Raw genomic sequence first — 27,503 nt, forward strand, 5'->3', positions numbered from 1 at the left:
ATTTCTAAAATGATACATGTAAACATTATGATTTATTTCTATTATTCTCCAAAAAATGGGTTAATTTCTAAGACGAAAACGCCAAAATGCGGTGGTCAGACACCCTTAATTCCGGCTGGTCTACCACTTTAATTTAACCTCGATAATGTCAGTTGATGTTTTTCGGAGACCCCTACACTGCTATATCCTTTTGAGCATCTGGATCTTATTATTAGTTGGCGGCGTGTACAAATACCTTGAACCGAAGCCAAGGTATCCCACCGCTTCTATTGCGACGGAACAATATCATAATCTCGTACTCGACGTCAAAACGAAGCGTATATTCAAAGTTTGCAATTTGCCCGACGACATTAAGAGCGGCGACGAAGGTATCACCGGCCCTCTGCCTCCGATTTCTTCATTTTGCAAGTTTTTTTAAGGTTTCGACTCGAAACAGTGGACCTTAAGGGGTTTATTGGTTTTAATTCGGCACGGAGATCGTGGCCCACTTCAACATGTCACGAATATTTCCTACGTTAATTGCGGATATTCCGATACGGACGCGCATTTGAAGCTATACCAGGTTTGTAATGTCGAGCAAAGATGACACTATACTAGATAGACGGTTTAAAAGTTGCTAATTGCATATTTAGTTCCAATGTTCCACACTCAAAACAGAAATCTTTATATTTGTAAGCGAGTTGTGGTGGTGTGATGCATTGAGGCGAGTAACTACTGATTTTCATTTGGAGTGTCATTCATTATGACTTGAATCTGCCCTGCATGCTGTCTTGTAATTTAGGTGTTGTTAGACTGGCGACTTGGCACTGTACTTCTACTTAGTGATCTCTCATGATCTAGTGACAGGCAGGTAGCTAAGGGTGGGCCTAGGTGCCACCCTATACAATTTGTACTTCAACTGAAGTAAAAATAAACTAATGAAAAGCAATGAGTACTTCTGTAACATCTTTTAAAACAATTTTCAGAACTGTATAGGCAATTTATAAAGCATTTTAGACCATACAAAGTGCTAAGCCCTTTTTAAATCCTTCTAAGTTTTTGCCAGAAAATCAGGTATTCTTTAGAACTGGCTACACAATATCTTTGGAAAGCACTTAAGAGAGAGAGTCTTAAAGCTCTGGAATTTGCTGACTTCCTGAGCCTTCTAGCACATTTTCTGCATGAGTACCTTCTCGGTTGGCCTACAATTTTTTTTTGCACGGGTTTACAAACAGTTTTTTTGTGATACTAGAAGTGACACCTAATGGTTCCTGGAAAGTGCAAAATTTGTCTGATAAGTATTCTTGCACGATTAGAGCGTTATGCGTGGGTGCACCATTCTGTTGAAACCAACAGTTTCCATGTTTTTTTTTGTGTGCCATACGTTGTTGCATTCGTAGTAAAAAATGCTACTCAATACAGTATGTACTTTTTTTAGGGCCATATAAAAAATAAAGTTGATGATTATTTTTTCGAAATGATTGTATTGAAAATCTCAGAACAGTAATAATAATAATAATGTCTTTTATGTTTTTGTATCTGTTGTAGTATTATCTTTTCATTGGTCCAATCTGTTGACACTTCTGTCGTGTTACAGGACTACCTGCACAATCTGACTGTGCTCGGTAAAGTGTCGTGGATCGGACCCGGCGCGTTCCACGGCTTTCCCGTTTTGCCGACGCACGCAACGCAATGCCAAATAGGACAGTTAACGATGCAGGGCGTCGCGCAACTCCTAAAACTGGGCCAAGTCCTCAGAGAGAGCTACGTCGGGATTTGGCAAAAGTTACTCAACCTGACCCAGTCGGAGATCGTCGTGTACAGCACGAGATATAGAAGGACATTTCAGTCGGCGCTTGCGTTTTTGTACGGCTTCGTTACCGGCGACACTTTGAGTCGCGTTACAATCTTGGAGAGCCAGTCGATGAGCTTCTGTTTCAGGGATTGCGGATGCCCGGTTGCCGATACGTTTTATAGGTGCCTAACGCTATGCTGATTATCTCACTTGCTAAAGACCGTTTGTTTAGGTCGCTGAGGAGGCACATCACCCGGCAGCTGCTTTCGCATCCGGCTGTTGCATTGCTTTCGGAGACGACAGGACGCGTTACCTTCTCGGTGGGAGCCGAACAGGGAATATTAGGTGCAGATCCTCATTCGGTTAGGGACGCTTTACTAACATACATCTGTCATTCGAGCGGTTTACCTTGTAACCTTCATAACTGTGTCAAGTACGTTCTCATTATCGTTCGCCTCTCGCTAATTGATTGAGTAAACAATCCGGTATTAATTTACAAACAATTTGTAGGCGTCAAAATGTAGCAGGGATATTTTCGTACACTGATTGGGTTAACCATCAGAAGTGGAACGACATTAACTGGCGGCGGTACTGTCTGTTGAAGTCTTACGGACTTATAAAGCACATAGTATCCCAAATGTTGCACATGGTGAGTATGTAACACACACACAATAGCACTAGCACAATTAAGCAAGCTTCTAATGAAACCACTCACAATTGGCTCGGATGCGATTAACTGCAACTCATTTAATTAGCCACTGTTAATTACACTTACTTAATTTGTGAGATTAAAATTTCCAAATTCGGTAGGAATTATAAAACATCAATTATATATGGCAACTAGTTTTTTTTATAGAATTCTAGTCCATAACTTTTGATTGAGACGTCCGATCGAAAAAGTACGAATTGTTTTGGATTCTACGCACCAAAATTAATACGAAAAAGTGTTTTCCCGAGAAATTTTGGTGCAGTCGATTTTTGGTAAAAAAGGAAGGTTATAGACTGCCTTTTTTTGAGGCCCGAAAAAAAATTGTCTCAGATCGACCCGGAAAAAAATTTTTCTTATAGAATGTGTCCTGTAGAATCCATAATTTCAAACAGTTCCAAGATTGGGCTACTAGTTCAAAAGTTACAGCCCTTTGAATTTTTTTTCGATATTGGTTTCTAGTCTATAACTTTTGATTGAGAAGTCTAATCGAAAAAGTACGAATTGTTTTAGATTCTACGCACCAAAATTAATAAGAAAAAGTGTTTTCCCGAGAAATTTTGGTGCAGTCGATTTTTGGTAAAAAAGGAAGGTTATACGCTGCCTTTTTTTGAGGCCCGCAAAAAAATTGTCTGAGATCGACCCGGAAAAAAATGTTTCTTATAGAATGTGGCCTGTACAATCCATAATTTCAAACAGTTCCAAGATTGGGCTACTAGTTCAAAAGTTACAGCTCGTTGAATATTCTTTCGAAATTGGTTTCTAGTCAGGGGCGGGCCAGGTGGAATTGCATTGGTTACGGGCCATTGAAGTGTAGTAATGAAGGTGGCGGGGGGGTAGCTCTGCGGTGCACCACAATAGTATATTGAAAGACAAGTGTTACAATGCGACCTATTGTAATACGACTATCTTGTGGCACGAGTGGCGACGCGAAGCGTAGGCACGAGTGTCCGCAAGAGAGGAGTATTACAATAAAGCATTGTAACACGCGTTTTTCATACTATTTTTTCTATTTCGGTGCTTTAATTTAATTAAAAAAATCATTATCAGAAACTATAGGGAACATTAGAACTAACATGTTTTATGTTGGTAACACTTTTTATGCCGTTAGGTTTTAGGTTGGCAGCGTAGTAAGACTGACATTTTGAAGTTCAAACGTGGAAGTACCCAACGAAGTACCTACTTGTACTAACTAGTAACTGCCAACTTAAGAGATGAGTTACCAAAAAAAACGACTATAATCACTGTCTTTGTACAACTGTTTTCGGAGTTGTACAAAATCATCATTGTGACACCGAAATAGAAAAAAACATTTTTTGCTTCATTTTAAGGTACTCGCTTTTCGGAAATCAATTACAATACAGTTTTTTTTTTAAATTGCAGCTGATAATTAAAAGTAACAAAATATACAATCCAAACGAGGCGCGTCGCCTATCATTGTATTTCAGCACTTTCATGCTACGACAAAAAATAATAAATTCATTGTAAAACACTTCAATTAAAACAGAATTTTTAAATTTTTTAACAACCTGACATCAACCCCAATTAGAGAAACGTGTTAATAATTTATTAATAGTGCAAGAAACTAAATACAGCACATACTTATAAATTTCCAACGGGCCATTATGACGTTCAGGCCAGGTGGCAATCGCCACCCGCCCCCCCGGCAGGGCCGCGCCACCTATGTGTGCGATGTGTGCGACGCACACAGGCGCCAAGACGCCAGGGCGCCAACAGTACCGAATTCAATACCTAGTTATAAGAATTAGTACCTCAGTTCGACATCTTTATAATCAAAACGTTTAAAACGGGAAAATTTTTGGAAACGACGTTCTTTTATTATTCGTACGTGACAAAACTCTAAACGTAAAGACCGACAAAGCTTGGCGGTGCGGCGCCCCGCGGGTGTTTGTGGGTCTAGATTGAACTATCCTTGTCTTCCTAATTCCTATATCTGCTTCAGTATAAAGTGAGATGAAACGTTATGATGCGGTTGCAGGGGCAGGGTAGGAGAATGAAAACATCCCCTCCCAAAAGGTTTATTATGATTTTCTAATGACTCATTTTTGCACCCGCACTGGCAAGTCGCTATATATCGGTTATATACATTTATTTATGATAGAGTTATTTATGATGGGCACCTTTATTTTGTGACCAAACTGCCGCAACCGTCTGTGATTATTTATTACGTACCTACACTGTATTTTTTCATTAACCAAAAATTTTCAATAAATAGTTATATGAAATGTGTTTACTGTATATAAATTAGCAAACGTTAATCTTTCACTTTGGCGCGTATTGCATGTAGTAATATAGGTAGGTAATGCATAATTTAATAATACCTTCAACAAAAAAGTTAGGGGCGCATCATAAATCGTGCACACAGGCGCTACTAAACATTGGCGCGGCCCTGCCCCCCGGGCCAGTCCGCCCCTGTTTATAGCATTAGAACTTAAAGCAGGTATTTTCACCTTCTATTTCCAACTCCTATAAGCAATAAATAGTTTCGAAACAATACTCTTTGTAATGAAGCGCCTCTAGATACCGGGTGTTCAATAAAACTGGTAGCGGTCATCCATGTACAGTGTGTTCATAAAGTCCGGTACGAAAACTGAGTGCTTCGTTACAATTTTTGGGCGGGTATTTGAGGCAACTGACGTCGGAAAAATATCGGACCAGTGTCAAACTTCAAATTTTTTAAGAGCGCACCTAACCGATGTAATCTCGACTTAATCGGCGGTTGTTATCTGTAACACATTCAAGTAATTATGGTTAATTATACTTTTTTAAATTCCAAATTCGAAAGTCCAGTCCTCTTTGGACAAGGATTACCTTGAAGGAACTTATTTAATTACATAAAAAGTTTAGTATCAATCAAAATTCGAATTACAATTTACCATTTACGAACTCCATAAATACATATATTAATATAAACGATTTTACTTTAGGTGTCGAACAGTGGACCATATCTAATATTGTACTCCGGGCACGATCACACCTTAGAGCAGCTGTCGACGGCGTTGGGCCTGAAGAGCGATCCTCACCTTTTACGTTACGCCGGGCGGATAATAATCGAGGTGTACAATAATAATCGGCAATTACTAAATGGTGCTAGAGACATGTACTTTAGGATTTTAAGTAACGGCAAGGACGTCACGCGGCAGGTGCACTTCTGCAAGGAGTTGCATAACGTCGAGCAGGACGTGACACTGTGCAAAATCGAGGACATTGTCAGGTTTATTCACGACGATTATTTCACTAGTTTAAATTTTACCAACTTTAAGGACTCGTGCGTAACTAAGAGTGTTTGAATTTGCAATTATTTACTATTTCCCATTTCCCCTCCCATTTAAAATGTTTATTGTGTTTGCGGACCTTTAGGGCATTCAAAAATATTACTTTTTCGAACCCAGATGAGAGGGACATTAATTGATCACCCCCTCCTCCAATTTAATTTTTGAAAAACTGTAATGGCGCAATTGTTCCTCAATGATTTTCGTATACTTGGACCGGATTTCTATGCACTATAATATATTAAGAAATGTATGCACGGTGCGGCTCAATATTAATTATCATATCTTATTTTTTTGTATTTTAATCCCATCGATTTTGTATGTTTCACAGTATTGCCTAAGATGCTGATTGCTGAATTACTTAAAAACATTAAGACACACCGTTTCGTTTCCGCGAAATTGTCATCAACTTTATTTCTTTAGATGACCCCTAAAAAAAGTACATACTTACTGTATTGATATCAAGTTGCATTTTTTGTTTACTGTTTGTTTCAACAGGATGGTGCACCCGCGCAGAACATTCTAATCATGCAAGAATACCTATCCAACATATTTTTCATTGTCTCATAGGTACTTTTGCATGATTAGGGCATTGTACAGGGTGGCCAAATAAGAATGCGAGTTACTGTATCTGCGAACCTGTCCATTGTAGAGGCTTGCAGTAAAAAAATTTGGTACTGCCACGAGAAAAACCTGGAAAATATTTTTAAGTTTTTGCAATGGCCGCTAGGGGGCGTAACTGCAATCTGGAATCTAAAAAAGTGATTTTTCTGTGAATTCTGCTATATTAACCTAACAAAAAAATGTCCGGTCTTTGAAGTTGACGATCATCTGAACCTTTTTTGTTTGACAATTTTTCCTGTATCTCTAAAAGTGAAGTGGTGGGGGGTATTCAAAGGTTTCCGTAAAGAACACCCTGTATCTTCGAAACGACTGAGCCGATTTTAACAAACTCGGGTTAATTGAAAAGAGTTATTCTTCGCCTAATGGTTAATTTTCTCAAAAAAAATAAATGCGTTGGTTTCATTTTTTTCCATGAAAAAGTAGCTAAATGATGCCTAAACAAGCTCGCGAAAACCGCATCTCGATATCTTGAGATATATAGTTTCTAAGTTGTTATGATGTGAAAATAAATGCATTATTATTATTATTATTAATGAAAGAAACATAAATCTCACTTGAAGGAGGAGTGTTCTTCGCGCCTCTTTCCTTGAAGTTTTTATTTTACTTCCTTTGCGTACGTTTCCTATATACGCCCTTTCTCCTTGACTTGACTCCAGGTTTTTTTTCTTCACGTCTCCCTTTCCTTAAAATGTTTATATATCTTTTGGTCATTGACCTTTCACATTTCTTTCCAGGGTGCTTCACGTTCCTGAATGTTCGGGCCTCCTTTCTTCATGCTTTGATTTGGACCCATTATATATTTTTTAACTCAACTGTTTTTTAATCCATTTTTCCACTCGTCTTTTTCTTAATCAAATGGCTCTTTACACCTTTATTCCTTCTCACTTTTTATTTATTTTATTTTGTCTCTATTTTTGAGTGGGCGGGGTTTCAGCTAAGGCTGCTCTACCAACCCAACCCACTTCAACTGAACTGCACCACCCGGGACGGCTTTTGTTTACATATCTCAAAAGCCCCATTTTACATTCCCTTTTCAGATTTTCTTCAAGCTTCCTCTAGAAGTTCGCAATAGTTCTAGTTAAGGGATTCTTTCTTCACACCTTCTTCCCTTACATCTGTCCTCTTTAGGTGCCCATGCTTCCATTACGTCTTTTACAAACTTATTTTGTGAGTCATCACTTCTACTTTTTTAGAATATATTCTTTTTTTACTACTCTTTTAGTTCTTTTAAGGCCGTTCACGTTTTGTTTTCAGTTTCATGACGCTTCCTTTGCGACTCTTGCACATGTCGCTCTTGGTCATAAGTTATCACAAAAAACAATGTACAGGGTGTCCCATTTTCGCCACTTCTATTTTTGTAATTGTTAGTGCTATCAAAAAAGTAGTATAGACTGCTCTTTTTGGGTCAATATAAAAATGCTAAAATCAAAATTTCAAAATATTCGTTTGCTTATACGGGTGAAAATAAAAAAATTGGCAAATTCAAGAAGACCGTATATTTTCTTAGTTAAAAGATTCAAGAAAATGTTTATTGCATTTCATTTTATTGTTGAATAATGTGCCGTTTTCAGAATAATTATACGGAGTTGGATAAAAAGTTATCAGATCTAACGTATTTTTTTTATGAGCCACTCTGTATAGTTTATTGTAAAAGAATAGCATATTATCTTTTCAAAAATATGATACACAATTGATGATATTAAAAAACATTGGTACAGAAAAATTCAAAAGTTAAAAATGTATTTTTTTGAAATTGTTTTTGTATTATTTTTAGGAACGCCCTGTATAATATGCATGCATTTATTTAGTCTTCCAAAGAAAAATGCAATTGCATAAAAATCCTGTCTTTATTTATTGGTGGAGGTGGAGGAGGAGGGGGTCAACTTAACCGTTCTCTAAAGTAATAAAAACAAGTTCATTGCTAGATATAAATAGGTACAAATCAGTTTACGAGTCGATTATCTTTACTATTCTCGCTTTGAACATTTAAAAACGTAAGTTAAAATTTTGCCACTCTAGTCCGCAGCCTACTCTGTCTTATTAGAAATTGAACCCTGGGTGCAACGTTTCCAAGGCCTCCACATTTATCCGTTAAATGTGGAAAGTGTTACTTATTGTGCATTTATTCTACTATTTTTGTTCATGGTTCAATACACACAAGCAACAAATTTAATGATATTGAATATTGGGGGGGATTTGGCATACACGTGGAATTATGTATCTAGTCATATAACGACGGTTAGCACTTAATTCGTGCAGCTTAATTTTTTACTGCAAGATATCTCCAGCAATAAATAAATTGAGTTGACAAAAATGATCTCGGCTTGCTTTTTAAACCGACACGAAATCATTGGTTTTTTTCCACAAAAATGGTGGAACTAATTGATAAGCACTGGAGCTGCGGTTATTCCGTTTAAATTGGATCAAGTGATATTTTTTATCAGCACAACAACGCTATCATATCTCGAAAATATATTTTTATGTTAGTACTTAAGTAAGTATATTACAGTACAGTCTTACAAGGGCACACATATCACTTTCTCTCTCTGAGAAATCTATGTACAATATATTGTATATTAAAATATAACTCTATATGTTTTACAATAATTATCCTACAGTCCCTGTGTTTTTCTGCCTAAAACCATCGTACTGTAGGTGGCGTTGAGTTGCTCCAAAAATATAAACGTTAAGACAGTATGTGGTCCCAGACGGGCATAATACGGTAGGAAACCTTTCCAAAGCATTAATGGGCCTTCTTTGGTAATTACCTTGAGTACAACGTCCATTCCCCCTTTATACTCTGGTTTTCCATCGATAATTTTCATGTTTTGTATCCTAGACAAAAGAAATAAGAGGTGTTTTAACTAGGAGCTGTAAACCTACCTAGTTTTCGCAATATCCACCGGCATGGAGGCAGTTGTTGTTACCAGACCTGACAGCATAGACGCGACAAAGTGTAAAAAGATATTTTCGTCGAAGTATCCAGTTGAGACCAGCAACTGTTTCGCTTGAGAGTAACTGGCCAATTGGGCGGCGTTAACTACCATTGCTCTTCCCATAGTCGGTCCCACGCCTCGCCACAATGCCAAAACGCCCTCCTCTCGGACTATTCTAATTAACGCGTCGAATACACTTTTGTAATTTCTACGTTCGGCCAATGGGAGACGCCCATCCGAAGTCATTCGGATCAAAGCGACCTCGGCGGGCGTTCCTAAACAGTTTGATTAGTTTGTGATGAAACAGTTGAAATAAGTTTACCAACAAACGCCCCGGCGACACCGGCACCCATTCCCAGAGCAGCTTTCATTATAAAAGATGGTGGTTTTCCTTCAGACGAGCACATCTCGAAGAGCCAAGTGTACACACCTAGCCGTGTCGTCGTATAAGTCGCCTGTCTGAGTAGACCGGCACTTAGCCCGGTGTACATCGCAAACAAACCCTCCTTGGCCAAAATTCCGCGGACCGCTTGGAATGTTGTCGAATACTCCTTAGTCGTACCGGCAATTTGCATTCGTGTCTTAACCAAATCCAAAGGCTGCACAAAGCAAGTGGCCCCCATTCTGAAAGTAAGCCCATTTGAATCCGTTTTTCCCGCCAAAACAAATCCACCAATAGTTACCCTGAAAGTCCTCCAAAAAGAAACTTGATGTAATTGGGAATAACTTTTTCATCTTTTGAACCCATTTTCGCCTAAATTGGAAATTGGTGAAACCTAATACGCTTATTATTTATTGTAAAGCGAGAATTTGAAATCAAATTTTTTTCTAACTTTACAAGCGCAGATAAATAGAGCAACTAAAAACGCTGAATGATATATAAAGGTCATAATTATGAAAGTGGAAATATGAACAGGTTGCCTGGTGGGGCTCTCGCATTCCTTTAATAAGCCAATTATCGCTTATGCAACCGTGATGCAGATATGCAATGCGGGTTGCCTAACCTCATAAAGAGGTCATTACATTCTGTCAAATCGAACCGTAATGATTTATGAATTTTTAGGGTTTCTTTTGCAAAATTTCGTCCGAGGCTTTGCAGGTTATGGCCAGTAACGTTCCCGAAATAAACTACTGCTGCGAAATTTGCGGTCTCGAAGGCCTAGGCGAGGATGAGCTTCGTACCCATACAAATAATGCTCACATCGAGGGGCAAGGTGTTTGCCCTTTCTGTCAGCTATCGGCGGTCTCCTCGGCCGAATTACTTCTGCACGTGAATCAGGCCCATCTCGACTATCTCACGCCGGAATTGGAGTGCAATATGGGTTTCATCGACGATGCTAGTCCAAGGTTCGTATTTTCAATCTATTATCGTACTGTAGCAGCGGATTTTAGCGATTGTAGTAACAGCACAAATGGGGAAAGTCATTATTCGCCATCTATTCGTTTCGAGAACCAGAAGTGTAATAATATTAATTTAAATTTATCATCGAAGGTAAGTGCCGTTGTATTGCTAGACATCGGTAACGTCCGCACTTGCAGAGTATTTTAAATGGTGATATTAGTCCTAGTAAATCCAGCCATGGCGAGGGATCGCCTCTTCGAACTAGTCTTAATCTTAAACTTCGAAGTCCCGTTCCTTTATTACATTGTCCGATGTGTACATATACGAGCGTTAGCCCGGACGAACTCGAGGAGCACATCAATAGGTAGGTAGTCAAATGGAGAAACGGGCATTTCTTTTTGAATCTCTGTGTTACTTTATTCTGTAGTTTTTGTGTGAAAGTTTACCAGGCTCTAATTAATAGATTATAAATGCTTGTTTCTGTATTTAAAGAAATAGCATAGAACAAATAATGATGGGAAATTTTCACTGCATAACTGAAGTGACTAAATGATTACAAAACGGCCAGATTGCCACACACTGGCACTACGCTTCGTTTGTCCATTGGCAAGTTTTCAAATTAATATTTTGGCAGTCGCCCCAGAGGTGACAAAAAATTGCTGAGTAATGATGGTTTGTAAATGAACAAATAGCTTTGATTGGATTGCTATTAAAATTCACCTGCCATTTCATTCCAATTGCATCGAAACTCACACTTCATTCCATCAGAGATCAACCTCAATGAATTAAAGTTGTGGTGCAATGAAGCTCACAAACTCTTTGGTTTCTATGACAATTACTTGTTATTTTCCATTAATTTCCACCACTTCCCCAATACGTGGACAATATTTGCTGGTAACGTGGACCATCCCCAAAACAAAATTGTAGTTTCCTAATTTTTGTATAGTGCAGTAACTAAAAACCTAACTCTGGCTACCTGGGTATCTATATTTTTGTGACACCCTGGGAGAAGTATCAACACTTTATTTTTTCTAGCCCACAAGAGATTTTGTCTCACATCATACTCCATACTGCATGCGGCTCTTTTGATATAAAATTGCGGCCCTCCGCATTTATCTAAAAAAATCTAGTTGATCTTTTTCACTTTTAATCTTATTTTATTACGGAATAAAAAGTACACTTGGAGCAAATAATTAATTTGTGACACTTCTTTACTTTCTGGCATTTTCTTATAGAATGTGGCGTGTAGAATCCATAATTTCAAGCAGTTCCAAGATTGGGTGACTAGTTCAAAAGTTACAGCCCTTTGAATTTTTTTTCGAAATTGGTTTCTAGTCTATAACTTTAGATTGAGAAGTCAGATCAAAAAAGTACGAATTGATTTGGATTCTACGCACCCAAATTAATAAGAAAAAGTGTTTTCCCGAGTAATTTTGGTGTAGTCGATTTTTGGTAAAAAAGGAAGGTTATACACTGCCTTTTTTTGAGCCCCAAAAAAAAAAATTGTCTCACATCGACCCGGAAAAAAAATGTTCTTATAGAATGTGGCCTGTAGAATCCATAATTTCAAACAGTCCCAAGATTGGGCTACTAGTTCAAAAGTTACAGCCCTTTGAATTTTCTTTCGAAATTGGTTTCCAGTCTATAACTAGGGAATGCAATCCCGCAGCAAAATCTCAATCCTGGTATTTGTGGGGTCGTTAGATGTTAATCCCGCGGGATCCCGGTATTTAAATAAATTGGCAAATAAGCAATTCTGTGCGGTTAACTTCTGTATTAAAATAAATCACTAATTATCACAATATTCAACAAAAAAGTACCTTCAGTCTAAATCACCTGTAAAGTTTAGTGTAAAGCATAAAAAGGTAAACTTCTAAAGTACCTCAAAAATCACGAAAAAAGTTTAACAATTATTTTAAAAATAATTTCTCCATTATGCGTTTCATTAACAAAGCGGTCCCCTTGGTCGACAAATTCCTCAGTCCCGCAAATCCCGCGGGATCCCGCTCCATTTATGTGTGGGATTAATCCCGCAAAAATGCTGCAGGATTCCGGTATTGCATTCCCTAGTTGACACATTGAAGTTTGGAAATTTTACCATTTCCTTGTGAACACCCTGTATCACTAAATCCAACTTTCTCATTATCAAAGTGTTGCGCTTTACTCGGATTAACATTATTGATCAAATTTATTTCTTAACTTCAAAGTGACTACGATTCATCAAAGTGAGGGTTGTTTATGGGGAATTATTAGGAAAAAAAATAATCAGATGACAACGTTGACAAGAAAAACAAAAAGTAAGTAGGGTTCCATATGTAGGTTTAATTAATGACATTGAAACAAGTAAAAATATACAGTGTTCTATTTAAAAAAAAACAGTTATTTATTTACACCGTAAAAATGGGACACCCTGTACATTTAACAATAATTTCTGTAGATCCCCAATCATTTATAGGTGACATTTGCATGAAATATCTTTTAATATTTTTACCAGGTATGAGCTTGGAAGGAATGACGCACTGTTGTAGGACCCTATACAGGGTGTTTGTGTTGGGAGCTTTAGTTAAACGTTTCTGGGAAAGTAAAATAAGTAGGATTTTAAAAATTTGTACTTAGGAGTTACTCTGAAGGCCGAATCATTGTAAAATATTTTCAAAATGACTGCACATAGATAGTAACTTCGTTATTTTAAATGGCACCCCCTACTTTTAATTGAATTTTTGGAGTCTACGTGAAATTTCAGTTCTTTTGATACCCACATATCGATATCTGTCGTTTATGGTTTTTAAGTTATTTTGACTTTAAGAAAAAAAATGGCGGATGCAGATGGTACCTTGATAATTGATTACTTGAAAACGGTTGTAGTCATGGCCAACCAATCTTTATCAGTTCATAGAGTGTACATTTAGTGTACTTTAAAAAAAATTAACTTGCGTATGACCCACGAACTTAATTCAGATGGACTGCTGATCAAACAATTGCATAGAGGTAGAAATGGCCCTAGCATGGGCGCGGCCATGATGTGCACGTTTTAGTTATACGGGGGTAAGAGTGAAGAGTTTGCTTAGGGGTTGATGTTTGCTTTCAGCGAATGTCGAAATTGAGTGCTGTTTAACCTTCTGAGGCGGCGATCTTCAAAATATTACAATATGGCTACATCTATCTTGCGTGAAATGTTCTTTTTTTGTCGTTAAATTTTAGTTGACCTGTGTGGCGCACTGTTGAGGAACCTCGACTGCGGTTCTAGGGGTCCCTGGTTTAAATCCGGGTTTGGACACGAATATTTGTAAATGTATGTGAGTTGGGGTGGTAGAGCACCCTTGGCTGAAACCCCGCCCACTTAAAATAAACATCAAAAATAATAAATTATGCGGGTCACTCTGTAATTGGGCACAAGCCTGTTGAGGAGCCAGAACAAGAGAGGGATAATAAATAAATAAATAAATTAAAATAAAAAATGGAGGCCGGGACATTTCGCCGAATGCCCACAACGCCGACACGATTTTTTGAAGGTCCATATCGCCGACTAGGGACACTACGCCGACCGTGCCCACATCGTCGACAAGTGTGCAAGGGACACAACGCCGACCATGCCCACTTCGCCGACGGACACTACACCGACCGTGCCCACATCGCCGACAAGTGAACAAGAGACACTAAGCCGAACGTGACCATAACGTCGACTCATACAACACTTCTTAATCAAGCTGGACGGTGTGCAACACCAAGTAGCTTTTGACGTTAGGTTATTGTAGGTTCAGAATATTTTTTTAACTTTTTTCGAACTACAGACTCATACGAAAATTCTTAATCAAACTGGACGGAGTGTGAAGCAAAGCAGCTTTGGATATTAGGTTATTTGTAGGTTTAGGACATGTTTTTTAAACTTTTTAAAATGCAAAATCATACACTGGACAGAGTATGAGGGACCTGGATTTTCGAACAGTCGGCGTTGTGGTCACGTTCGGCTTAGTGTCCCTTGCACACGTTTCGGCAATGTGGGCACGATCGGCGTAGTGTCCGTCGGCGAAGTGGACATGGTCGGCGTTGTGTCCCTTGTACACTTGTCGACGATGTGGGCACGGTCGGCGTAGTGTCCGTCGGCGTAGTGTCCCTAGTCGGCGATATGGACCTTCAAAAAATCGTGTCGGCGTTGTGGGCATTCGGCGAAGTGTCCTAGACCCAAAAAATGGCCGATTCTGATAAAATATCGGCGTATCGGCCATTTTTTATTGTATTTTTATTTTTGGTCTTGATTTTTAAGTGGGCGAGCGATACCGATTATATATCGGCGTATCGGCCTCCATGCGTAGCAATAAAAGTAGAAATTGCCTATTATAGATATTTTTACGTAGAACCAGTGGCGTAGTAAAAAAAATTTGAACCACTGCTTCCCGGATTTGACTCACAGTTGGTATTTTTTAAATGCAACACCCTGTATATCTTAACGTCAATTGTTTGCATTTTTCCTGGATACATTGATGTATTACAACCTACAATTTTTTTATACAGTGATGTTCATGTAGAAGGGATTTCCTATAGGAATTTCCTATGTCTACTTTTACAAGTTTCCTGAAAGACGCCTAATTTTATGCAACCAAAATAACTTCTTGAAACAAATGAAGATCTGGCTGTCCTATTAATTAATAATTTGAATATTGTTGCTTTAGCTTCACAGAAAATAAATCTCTTAAGCTCCTTTAACTGTTATCGGCACTATACCAATTGGAAATATCAACTTTCTCTTTAGTTGAATACATCGCACACGAACCGAAATTAGAATACGGAAGTCAAAGCGATAATATTCAAATTATTTAATATGACAGGCAGATCCTCATCAATATCACTGTATATCTAAATAATTAGGTATTATATCATATTTTTCAAAATTATGAAATAAGATGCTTCTACCGTGAGCACATATTGATTAGTTTTAGTTACCATGGATAAAATAAACAAAATAAAATCTCCATCAATCCATGGCCTACTATTTAAAAACCGCAAAATAAGGTTTTTATTTTTGTTTCATGGCTAAAATTTAAAAAAAAACGTAGGTTGTGATCAGAGCTGGGCAGTATTCGATTTTGTAAATACTTTTTAGTATTCAAATCCTTTAAAGTATTCAAATACTTTGTAATTAAATACTTTTATGGAAGCAAATACTTTCACAAATATTTAGTATTCGAATACTTCGCAAAGTATTTGGATACTTCGTAAAGTATTCGAATACTTCGCAAGGTATTTGAATACTTTGAGAAGTATTCGAATACTTTGCATAGTATTTGAATACTTAACCTTCCTTTTTTTTACCAAAAATCGACTATTCCAAAATTTCTCGGGAAAACACTTTTTCTTATTAATTTTGATGCGTAGAATCCAGACGATTCATACTTTTTCGACTAGACTTCTCAATCAAAAGTTATGGACTAGAAACCAATTTCGAAAGAAAATTCAAAGGGCTGTAACTTTTGAACTAGTAGCCCAATCATGGAACTGTTTGAAATTATGGATTCTACAGGCCAGGTTCTATAAGAAAATTTTTTTTCCGGGTCCCAAAAAAACGCAGTGTATAACCTTCCTTTTTTACCAAAAATCGACTACACCAAAATTTCTCGGGAAAACACTTTTTCTTATTAATTTTGGTGCGTAGAATCCAAAACAATTCGTACTTTTTTGATTAGACCTCTCAATAAAAAGTTATGGACAAAAAATAAATTTTGAAAAAAAATTCAAAGGGCTGTAACTTTTGATCTAGTAGCCCAATCTTAAAACTGTTTGAAATTATGGATTCTGCGGGCCAAATTCTATAAGAAAATATTGTAACGGAAATGCTCCAGACATGACGTCGCCTTTGGCGCTCTGGAATTTTCTACGCGCGCGATTATTCGAGAATGTACTGGACTTACATTGCTTGCGTGTATAAATGGTTGCGGACCGAACATCGCGGCAGTCTACTACCGAACGAGTACGTAAACATCGAGCGCGAAAATCTGATATAAATTGCGAAGTGTGAGTGATATAAATAATCGATATAAATTGTACGGATTTTATAGTGTTTTAGTTCTGTTTAATAAATATTGATATAAATCGAACCCCGAAGTTATAAATCACGTTACAATATTTTCCCTGGTCGATCTCAGACAATTTTTTTTCCGGCCTCAAAAAAAGGCAGTACTTTTAAGTTATTCAAATATTTGAGAACAAGTTAGAAATGTTTAGGGAAAGTTTCCTTTGTCACAAAATCAAATATAAAAATCCGATACATCTGAATACCGAACTCGATAGTCTACGTAACTTAAAAACAATAGGGACCTTTGTTATATCCTTAAGACCATGTGTACCAATTTTCAAAGCGATCGCACGTTTCTAAACAAGTCATGCACACGGACAAACGGATGGTCAAAAATGGATCTGTTCCAAAATCGCTAGGATTAATTTCAGAAAGGCGTACGTATCATGTGTTAAGGATATAACTGGTATAAGAAAGGTCCTGGTAGGTACCTCCTATATAATACCTAATATAATAATAATAATACGCTTTTACTCCCCTTAAATTTGTATATAACAATAGAAATATAAAAAAAGCTAACCCCATACAAAGTATAACTTGATTTTTTAAGTTGCATTAAGCCTTTTATCTAGTATACTATTTTAAATTTTTAATGTATTTGAATGACAAGTATTTGAATACTTTTTACTGTATTCGAATACTTTTTATAGTATTCGAATACCTTTGAAAGTATTAGAATACTTTTGAAAGTATTTGAATACTTTTCAATGTATCTGTATCCTGTATCTAGTATTCGCTTGTGCTGGACGTAAAAGTATTTAGTATTCAAATACTTTTTGAAAGTATTCTGCCCAGCTCTGCTTGTGATACATCAATGTAATCAGGAAAAAAACACACAGTTTGGTGTATCATTTTAAGGAATTTAAGACTATTTATAAAGTGTTCTTCGCGAAAATGTACCACAAGCTCACAAGTAAAAAATTACCCCCCACTTTTGACGGAAATACTCGTTTTGGAGCACAAGGAATCCAACTCGAAACAAAACCTCGATATGTCTGTCTATAACTTCTGGCTAAACAGATGAACCAAATTTGGTACACATGTTAGACACAATACATACACGATACATTTACGAAAAAGTGAGCTAGTATCAACGCTTACACCATCTAGACGAGAGTTCCAGATACTATTTTTTATACGCAGGGAGCAGTACAGTGTAAGAGAAGTCCGGCTTCAGTTGAGTATAAATAGAGCGCAAATTTCAGAATTAATCAACTTGTCTATGACTCGTATCTGTATCTATAAGTGGTTATCAACAACAATAATGAAGTTGGACCAGTGTCACAAATTGTCATCAAATTTTTCACGTGTCAATAATGTATTTCCAATTCGATTGTCCAGCAATCCGATGATTTACGACTTGATGTTTTCAGGCAGCACTTCGATTTAACATCGCCGTCCGTCGGCGGTTGTACAGGTGAGGTATTCGCCTGTCCGCTCTGCTTTAAAGCGTTCGATACCGCGCCCGACCTAGAGCTGCACGTCAACATCGAACATCGAGACATCCTTTCGCCGGCGAGTCCGTCGAAAACGACTTGCCCGGTCTGCTCCATGGTTCTCGACAATGACGTAAGTTCGAGCACGTGCGTAGTCGTTACGCCTAAAGTTAAAGATCAGTTATTTTTATCAGTTTGTTATTAACGAAACAAATAATTATATGTAGTATTCGTGCAAATGCAGAGCGAGGAAGCGGCGCGGCACGTCGAATCTCACTTTCCCGCCGGATCGCCGTTGCAGGTCGACAAGGCGACGCTCAGGGAACGAGAGCAGCGGGAGTTTGAGCTGCTGCGCGCGCAGTATGGGATGGACAATCAGGGCAATTTTCGCGAGCAGTCCGTTACTAATATGCAAAGGGCGGTGTACGCGGGCGAAATGAGCGTTTCAGATTACTATGAGAGAACTTTAGACTTACGGGCGGCGGAAAGCTGTGGTGTCGACGATGGCAGTTCTGTTACACGTAACTTGGTAAGTACAATGAATTCCACAACCGTCTCCCTACTTTGAATAATATTCGCAGGTTACAAAAGTGAGAAGTTTCAGTAATACCTCGCAAAATATAGTTCGGATTTTAACATGTAGCAGTGTGGACCATTACGCTTCATCGTACGGCGACAGAGGCTGGGGTTGCGGATATCGAAATGCTCAGATGCTTATATCGAGTTTGTTGACGCACACAGGCTACAATGACAAACTGTACAAACTCTGGCAAGGTCAGAAGCCGCCGCGCTCCTCCGTTCCAAGCATATCACGTCTGCAGAACCTAATCGAACAGGCTTGGTCTCAGGGATTCGATATTCAGGTAACGTGCGTTTATCTTCGCGGCACGTATTGACGATCTGAAAATCGTAGGGCTCCGAGCAGCTCGGTTCGCGATTAATAAATACAAGAAAGTGGATCGGTGCTACCGAGGTCGTAACTCTACTTTCATTTCTAAGAATCCGTTGTCTCCTAATAGATTTTCACACGCCCACCGGGCCGGGTGGCACGCATCCCGAGCTCTTCCGCTGGGTCCTGAAGCATTTCGAAAACAGCGCGGCGGGAGAGTTCACTCCTCCCCTATACTTACAACATCAGGGCCACAGTCGTACGATCATGGGCGTCGAGGTGCATCGCGATGGGACCATTGCCCTGCTCGTACTCGATCCGAGCCACTCGCCGATGCAGATGAGCCAGCTTTTGGACACGTCGTCCGGTTCGGCCGCGATGCGCCTCTTGCGGAAAAGTGAGGCGTCGATGAAGGCGCGTCAGTACCAGGTCGTGGCCGTTGTCGGAATGATCGACGGGGATCAACAATATCAGGTACTAGTTGATGTAATTACACATGCAAAATGAACAATCAAGTTCGGTCTTTCATGAGTCAACTAATATAGAAACTTACTGAGAATGTAAGTCAAAAATTATATGTACAAGCCTAATGCACAACCACGATATAGTCCTTGCTATATTCATTACCCCCACGTATTCTCAGTATGACGTCATTCAAAATGGCCGCCATTTTCTAGTGCCATTCTGTTTGCGTGGACTTTTTAGCGAAAATGCTAAGAGTTATCGACAAAGGTTTCCAACAAAAAATGTTCAGCGTTAAATTATCTATAACTGTATTTATTACCAATTTTTTGACAACTCAAACCGTTAGTCCAGAAGAATTTCTTTTTCATTATTCTGCTATAAGGATGGCAGTTTTTGACATGTGTTTCTTATTTGTCCAATAGGGGTTTACAGTATACTTGAATTCCGTAGTTCTAATTTAATACGCGTATACCTGAAACCATAAAACAATTTTTTGGACAATAAAAGTATATTTAAAAACAGTGGCTAATTAGAAAAAAAATGAACATATGCGGTATTCGGGGTTTATTCAAAACGAGATGATTGTGGCGGGCTCTGTGACGTAATAAGCCCGACCAATCAGCTGCTAGAACCATTCTGATGACATACAACTTGGCAATATTGCAAGAGAATGTCATTTGTAACTTGCGTCACCTGTCATTCAATTCAAAAATGGATAACATTTTTATTTGACTTTAAAATTCGGAATGCTGTAAATTGGTAACTGCATCATAATGCGTTTTCCATTGAGATCTCTGAAATTGGTGAACTTCTGTCGAAACAGGTCGAGGTGAGGCACATGCTTGAGCACTTAATTTCGGTAAAAGGACAGTAAATCGCTGCGCATCAGCGAGGTTTTATCAACGACCAGGTGTGATTTGAAATGGCAGACTTTAAGCCAGCCGCTACTCCAGTGGGTCTAGGTACGAAGCTTTTAAAGAGGGGAGCCCTGTAGACTTCAAATTCCCGTACCATGAACTCTTGGGAATAAGTTGAAAGGTGCCTTCAGAAAATCGATTTGACATGTCCGTGCTAGAATACCTGAAATACAAACTAATTGTATTTTTTTACGATTAACACTTACCGTACTTACGTACCACGTAGTGTGTAGGTCATATTTGAGCTTGTACAGGTACTTTGAACAAATACAAGTGCTTGTAAAGGGTCCAGTAACGAGTGGCCTGCTTTAGAGGTTATGACAACAAATCGATATATTTCGTTTAGCAACTTACCTGAATAATAACTTCTGTTCATTCCGTACGGAGTAACACAAATCGCAATCTCCCAATACACCCAAAACACATATAAAATACACCCAAAATCTGTCAAGTTGAATTAGGAAATCGGCCTACCATGCAGTGTTGCCATAATTCTCAGCACGGCTTGTAATTATAGACGGCTGTGGTTAGATGCAGTTAAACATGCCTCTTAAAACGTCAAATCTGACAAACGTCAGACCTTCGCACAAGGTTGCCAGCTCACTTTTACGTGATTGATTGTAGGTTTGTGACGTAGTTAGACTGAAGCGTTTCAAATTCGAACTAAAAACACAGCTTTTCAATCATTTATTTTGGATTTATTTTACTCGCAAATAAAAATTGAGGACACGTTTTTTTTTTATTTTTAATGTACTTTGTAGATCAGAAATAAAAAATGGAGCCGGGATGCTCCTATTACATGATAAAAATAAAATATGTATTTGTTACATTATTTTATTAGGTAATAAAAATATAACACCATGGGGAATAACATAGGATGTGTACCTAATAATTATAACATTTTAAACATTTATTGCAATACATTATTTGTTAATAGTGGTCAATAATATTAAAAGATGAGTCAATTCTCAACCCATAAAACTTCTATTTTTAACCTTTGTGTTTAATTTTAAGCCAAAAGTTTTTATTTCCTGAATAACAGTTTACATTTATAACGGGTTTCTGCAATTATATTTGTCTTTGTCGCATTTACAAAACGAACAACATGCAATTTCGGTGTCTCTGTACCATTGAAATGAAAATTCGTCCACATACATATCTCAACGTAGTCTGATAAATTTTGACGGCATCTATTTTTTCAAACATAAGTGGATCTTATGTTTCTTGCATATGGTTGAAGTCGACTAAATTTTTATACCAGTGGCGGCGATACCGACTTGTTTTCAGGATATCATTAACAGTGTGTTATGGGTGGTGTAATGTTTCACAATGTGCAGGGTCGAAAATGTTACCTCCACGTCGGTACGCCACTGGTTTTGGTATTTTCAGGATGTATAGAATTGTCAATGTTACCTTCACGCTGGTTTCGATGTTTCATATTGTTGACTTGTTGTATCATAGTTGCTCCTTTGGTTTTCCTCGATTCATGGAACTTACCTTTTTTACTTCGCCTATATAAATATATGTGTTATTATTTATTTATTTGTTCTGGGCCCTCAACAGGCTTGCGCCCAATTACAGAGTGACTCGCATAATGCTTTTTAGAGGTGCCTCTGCAGAAGGTCTTGATTTGTTCTATACTACTCCAGTATTTACCTTGCGAATTAGGAAAACTGCAGGAAAAGCTAATTCGGAGTAGCCGGAGAATGCTCGAAAAACTGGTCTAAGGTAATTCCCATCTCTGCCACAGATGAGTAATTCACCCCAACCTAGGTTCGAACATTCGACCTTCGGATTTATAGTCCCACGCTCTACGACTGAACCATAAAGCAGGTTGACAGGTGTGCCACGCTCTTATGACCAACCCTGTATAACATTCTAGGTTAAACCGCAAAGCGCGCTTAATTGGTTTGAATTTGAAATTAACAACAATTTTAATTTTTAATTTTATATTTATTTTATAGCATATGTTAAATTGACATTTTCATATGTTTGAATGAGTAGGCTAAGCCGCTCTTTAACCGTAAGTGTAGCTAAAGCGTGCACTTAACCCGCAAGAGTACTTAAAGTGAAACAGATGATTGTGCATTTTAATTATGTGTCATTCTTAACTCAAATGGGACGCGGAGCAAGATATAAAATGACGTTCAGGACATATGACAATGCTGTTTCTATGAAAACGACTGCGACGGCAGAACCTAAGCTTACCATTTTTGACCTCTATAACTTAAATTCAGAATTGTCAGAAGCTTTACAAAGAATTATACGGCGTCTGCTATAAAATAACGTGTTGTATTACTATACACGACGATAAAGGGAAACTAACCAACTGCGCCACTTGGGAATTAACATCTTTCACTCAATGGTTAAAATATCCCTTTATCGTCTTATATAATAAATAACTATTATTTCCTTAACGTTTGATTACAAAGTGTATATACAAGGTAATTTAAAAATATGTGTTCCATCTCAGTGGCCTTATTATCGGGGGATCCGGGCAAGTCAGATTAAAGATTTCTTTTGTAAATTTGAACATGTCGGGTGCAAATGTACTCGAATGTTTTTTTAGAACATTAGGATATATTAATAATATTTCAATGTGTGTAGGGGTTACAGCATGTGTTCAGTGTTGGATGCTGCTCAATACACACGGTGGGGTAGCTAGAAATAAGAAGAACATGCCAAAAACTGCTGTCTTTATAGCCGAATAATGAACAAATCATTAGACAATCATGATCATTAGATCATACAGAAATAGCCAATAGAAACAAAGGTAAGGTTTCATTAGTTAGCGACGCATAATAAACTTTTGTTTCTATTGGCTATTTCTTAATGATATCATGATAGTAAAAACTAATGATAATGATTGTATAAACCCACCATTACAAAGGTGCAAAATTGATATGCCAAATTATGTCATTTAGATCATATCGTTTGATACCCAACCAACCTTAGTGGTACTGTTTCAATATGTTTTCAATATGACTCTTTGATGCATAAGGAATAAGTAAGTGAAAACGCAATCTGTTGCAAATAATTTGACGCAAAAGGCATTTAAATAGAAGAGAGAATAAACGGCAATAATAATAAAAATTAATCTAAACCACCATTTCCCTAGAAATTTAAAAAAACTCCTCATTGGTATGTACGTACTATGCTATAAGAAATAAGTTGCTGTCAAGTCACCTTTGGAATTTTTGTTTACATGTGAAATCGTACTTAACTTCCAAAGGCGACTCGATAACAACTCATTTTTGATCGCCCGTTACAACTGCAATGCAAAACCGATGTAAATTAATGCAGCATTGCACAGAATAGAATTTTTCGAAGGGCGAATATGTGCACTTTAATATATACCGTCCCTTCTACAAATGTTGCTAAAATTTTGTTTAATTATGGTTGTTGTGTTTTTTCGAAGTTAACATTTACAATTTGTTTTGAAATATCTAGGGAAAATGTCGTTAATAAAATAATAGAAATAATCGTCGATTTCCATTTCAATTAAATTAATTAAATTCGTATTTTTTTAGTATTTCTACAGGAACTGGCGAAGTAAATTATGCGTTTGTTTTTATTGCATTTTCATGTTCAAACGCCTACGAAGCAAAGACTAATTAACTGTTTTAAGGTGATCACGTGGCACTTTGTTATTTTAGTTATGCTCATTAGCGATTGAATCACTTAAATCCTTGATTTCTACATAAATTAGAATTATATAATTTTTTAAGTGAAAAGAGATACGGCTTGTTTTCGCAGAAACAATAGCTTGTATATTTTGTTTATTAATATTATTTTGTATTTTTAATTAATGGAAACGTCGCGCCGCATCATTTTTAATTTTGAAAACTTTTTGCTTTTGAAAGGCAAAGATTTTTTCTATTCGTTGCCACAAAGGCTTAGGAGTATTAAAATATGTTCTTTTATTGTACTTTTGGGGCACTGTATAAAAACCCTCATTTACTTGCATTCGTCTATTCTCCTGGAGTGTGCGCCAATCAAATTGATTTAATGATCAGGGCGCCTACGATCCCCCATTGTCCGATTGAGACCAGCGCGCTCTAGTAATATTTCAATTAATTCCATTAATTAAGAGAACTGCATACTTTTCAATCGATCCCGTCCAATTAGCCGTTTGACAGATGGATTAATTTGTTTTCGCTCTTACGAAAGACTGATAAAATCCCCCCCCCCCCCTCAACTTTGCTCCAAAAACTCCCGTGACCCTTATGCAAACGTCCTAAGTAAATTCCTAACTTTTGTTAGTGCTATTGCTATCAAAAAAGTAATATAGGCGCCATGCGCTTTTTTGGGTCAAACATAAAATAGTGAAATCAAGATTGGAAAGTATTCGCTCAAGATACGGGGAAAATCAAAAAATTGTTCAACACATAAGTTCGAACCTAACCTCATCTTTTAAATGGGACAACCTGCAGATTTTAATCTAAAATGATAGCATATCTTATTAAAAACACTTTTTAATGGAACGCCTGCATATTTTAATCTAAAAAAATAGTAAAGTAAATTCTTTTTTCAAAAATATAACACATAAATAAATGATATTAAGAATTCAAAAAATTAAAAAAAGATTTAAAAAATTTCAAAAATATTTTTGAACTTTATAACATCTTTCTTTAATCTTTTTGAATCAATATTAAATTCTTTAGTGTTTTTGTAAAGAGAATTTAATATGCTATCATTCTAGGTTAAAATGTGCAGTGTTCCATTAAAAAAAATGTGGTTCAATAACTTTATTTTACCTGACTCTGTATATTTATTTTGAAAACGGCAGATTATTCAAAAATTATTATAAACAAACTTTTGTAACAAATATCTTTTAATCCAGAAAATATAGGGCCATCCTGAAATTGACAATTTTTTGATTTTACCTTTTTAAGTTTTACCCAAAGTGATAGCACGAACAATTACGGATATAAAAGGTTCAAAAGTGGGACACCCTGTATATAGCAGTTGTTCAAAAGACATGTTCCTTGCTTTTGAACTGTAAAGATTTGAGGTTGAGGTTTCTTGGGGACGGATATTTCAGCGGGTACGAATTTTTCGTGGGCGAACTTTGAGGCACAATGTACCGAGGATTCAATACTGAATTATGAAAGTTTCTTGATGAAATTATTCTTCCTGTCCGTATGTCAAGGACTATTAGTAACGGGCGATCAAAAATGTGTTTCTGTCAAGTCGCCTTTAGAAGTTCAAGTCAAATACGATTTGTCATGTAAACAAAAATTTCAAATGTGACTCGAACTAATTTTCGAGTGCATAGTAGTAGTATAGGCCATCCGAGAAAAAAATTGTCTTCTGTGACAGAGATGGGAAGGAGAATGGCCCGTATGCATAAAAGTAAGCAAATGCTTATACTTGCAAAATTCAAAGTAAATACTCGTAAGTGCTCCTTCGCACTGGGCGACTTAGCAGCGCTTCTAAGCAGAAGGACAGAACGCAGTGCAGCGCTGCTAAACCATGCTAAACTGACCAGTATGAAGGGGCAGTTACGAGCATTTACTTTGAATTTTGCAAGTATAAGCATTTGCTTACTTTTATTCATACGGGCCATTATGTTGTATTTTAATACATCAATTCGATCATATGTCAGTTTGGCATCATTGCTGCGAGGAACAAGGATAGCGCTATCGAACGCGCTATAGCGTCACCCTGAACTTAGTTGGGGTGGATGGTACTGTGTGCTTACTTTGGTGGTGCTGGATACTGTATAGTGATGATGGTCAGAATGTCATAGTGGGAGCAGACTTTTGTAACAGAGGGTACTGGTTCTGTGGCACTAACGTAACGTTGATTCCTTTTGACTGCTTGTTGTGTTGGTGCACAAGCAACGTACGCTAACAAAGCGCTATAATTGATTAAGTAATGGGTGGGGGGGGGGGGGAATTTTGCGGGCCACAAAGCATTAAGCGATCAAAAATTTGCTTCTCGTCTGATACTAAGAAAACAGTTGTCATCGCTTATGTAAATTTTAGGATTTTCTGATGGGTAACGTATAAAAAACTTACATCAGATCAGAGAACGGGACTTTCCACATCAACGCACGTTGCGAGTGGAAAACATTTCTAAGAACTTAGGCTCCTCCCACTGTTCTCAAATTTTAGCGAGCGCGTACCGGCACCGCGTCAATCGCCAACTAACGTACTTCTTTTTTTTTGTAGCAAAGCAAGATCCTGAGAGGACTGAGGATACCTCAAGATCGGTGAGGGTGAGAGGCGCGCGTTCCCGGTCCCACTTACCCGCCGCCTTGTGGTTCACCAATATCGCAAATTTCTTATATTTTTACGCTCTTTGTGTGTTTGTATTTCGAGCTTAAAAATATAAACGGATCTTATACACAACTATATCACTATTCAGAAATACTCTTTAGTCAATTACTGCCTTTAAATTAAATACCGTAAAGAGTACAAATAATTTAGGTACCTAGAGAAATTTGTGCCGTTCCTTCTTAGAAATTAAAATGGACCAATCGGGAATAATGGTGTGAAATCGAGAAATGAGAAGTGTTAAAGATAGAAGAACGCGCGCATTCTTAAATTTTCCGCTTCTCTTTGGCTTTAACGCTGTATTTAAATGCCCCCCCTTTTTTCATTGTATTGACGCTAATTTCACATTTCAATCTGTTATTTCTGACACGAACTGTATATATGTTTTATCTTATTAAAGTGTTTTACAAAGTTTTTTGTTGTTTTAGTGACCTTGTTGCGTTGTTGTGAATACCTGAAACCAGTTACTACGCTTGTTTATTTACATAATTGTGTTATAATTATATGGAAAGATTATGAGGTCGCAAGATTGTCTGCACCCATTGATATTTGGTGTATTATGCAAATGGAGAGTCTAAAAATAATCTACAGTACTATTGGCTGGGAGAGAGAGGTGTGTGCCTATTACGGCCACAATTACCTACGGTTCGGTGGCTCCCAAGGTATGGAAAGTCCAAGACCAAGGTTAAGAAAAAATATCAGGATGGGTGCAGAAAAAACTTTTGACTACTGTAATTAATAGATAATATACGATTACTTAATTTATTTAC

The 27,503-nt window shown here is 37.5% G+C and overlaps 2 protein-coding genes across 4 annotated transcripts; one reads left to right on the forward strand and one right to left on the reverse strand.

Moving 5' to 3' along the window:
- Window positions 1-27,147, forward strand: LOC116178181 (zinc finger-containing ubiquitin peptidase 1-like). 3 transcript variants are annotated; one of them, XM_031497603.1, is made up of 10 exons: window positions 1-368; window positions 420-562; window positions 10,397-10,680; window positions 10,726-10,825; window positions 10,873-11,039; window positions 18,119-18,314; window positions 18,426-18,710; window positions 18,763-19,044; window positions 19,095-19,544; window positions 26,629-27,147. In XM_031497603.1, exons 1-10 carry the CDS (start codon window positions 146-148, stop codon window positions 26,671-26,673), a joined length of 2,175 nt encoding a protein of 724 aa, XP_031353463.1. In that variant the 5' UTR covers window positions 1-145; the 3' UTR covers window positions 26,674-27,147. The 3 variants fall into 3 exon arrangements, with proteins under 3 accessions (XP_031353463.1, XP_031353462.1, XP_031353465.1); XM_031497602.1 differs by having other exon boundaries at window positions 10,397-10,825; XM_031497605.1 differs by lacking the exons at window positions 1-368; window positions 420-562 and adding an exon at window positions 10,235-10,348 and having other exon boundaries at window positions 10,397-10,825.
- LOC116178185 (mitochondrial 2-oxoglutarate/malate carrier protein-like) lies at window positions 8,855-10,215 on the reverse strand. The gene is made up of 4 exons (XM_031497613.1): window positions 10,017-10,215; window positions 9,656-9,957; window positions 9,281-9,608; window positions 8,855-9,232 (listed from the first exon to the last, which is right to left on the reverse strand). The coding sequence occupies exons 1-4, from the start codon at window positions 10,079-10,081 to the stop codon at window positions 9,010-9,012; spliced, it is 918 nt and encodes a 305-aa protein (XP_031353473.1). The 5' UTR covers window positions 10,082-10,215; the 3' UTR covers window positions 8,855-9,009.
- Window positions 27,148-27,503: the final 356 nt, after the last annotated feature.

The sequence above is a fragment of the Photinus pyralis genome, unplaced genomic scaffold (assembly GCF_008802855.1).
Source record: "Photinus pyralis isolate 1611_PpyrPB1 unplaced genomic scaffold, Ppyr1.3 Ppyr1.4_LG8, whole genome shotgun sequence".
Taxonomy (NCBI): Eukaryota; Metazoa; Arthropoda; class Insecta; order Coleoptera; family Lampyridae; genus Photinus; species Photinus pyralis.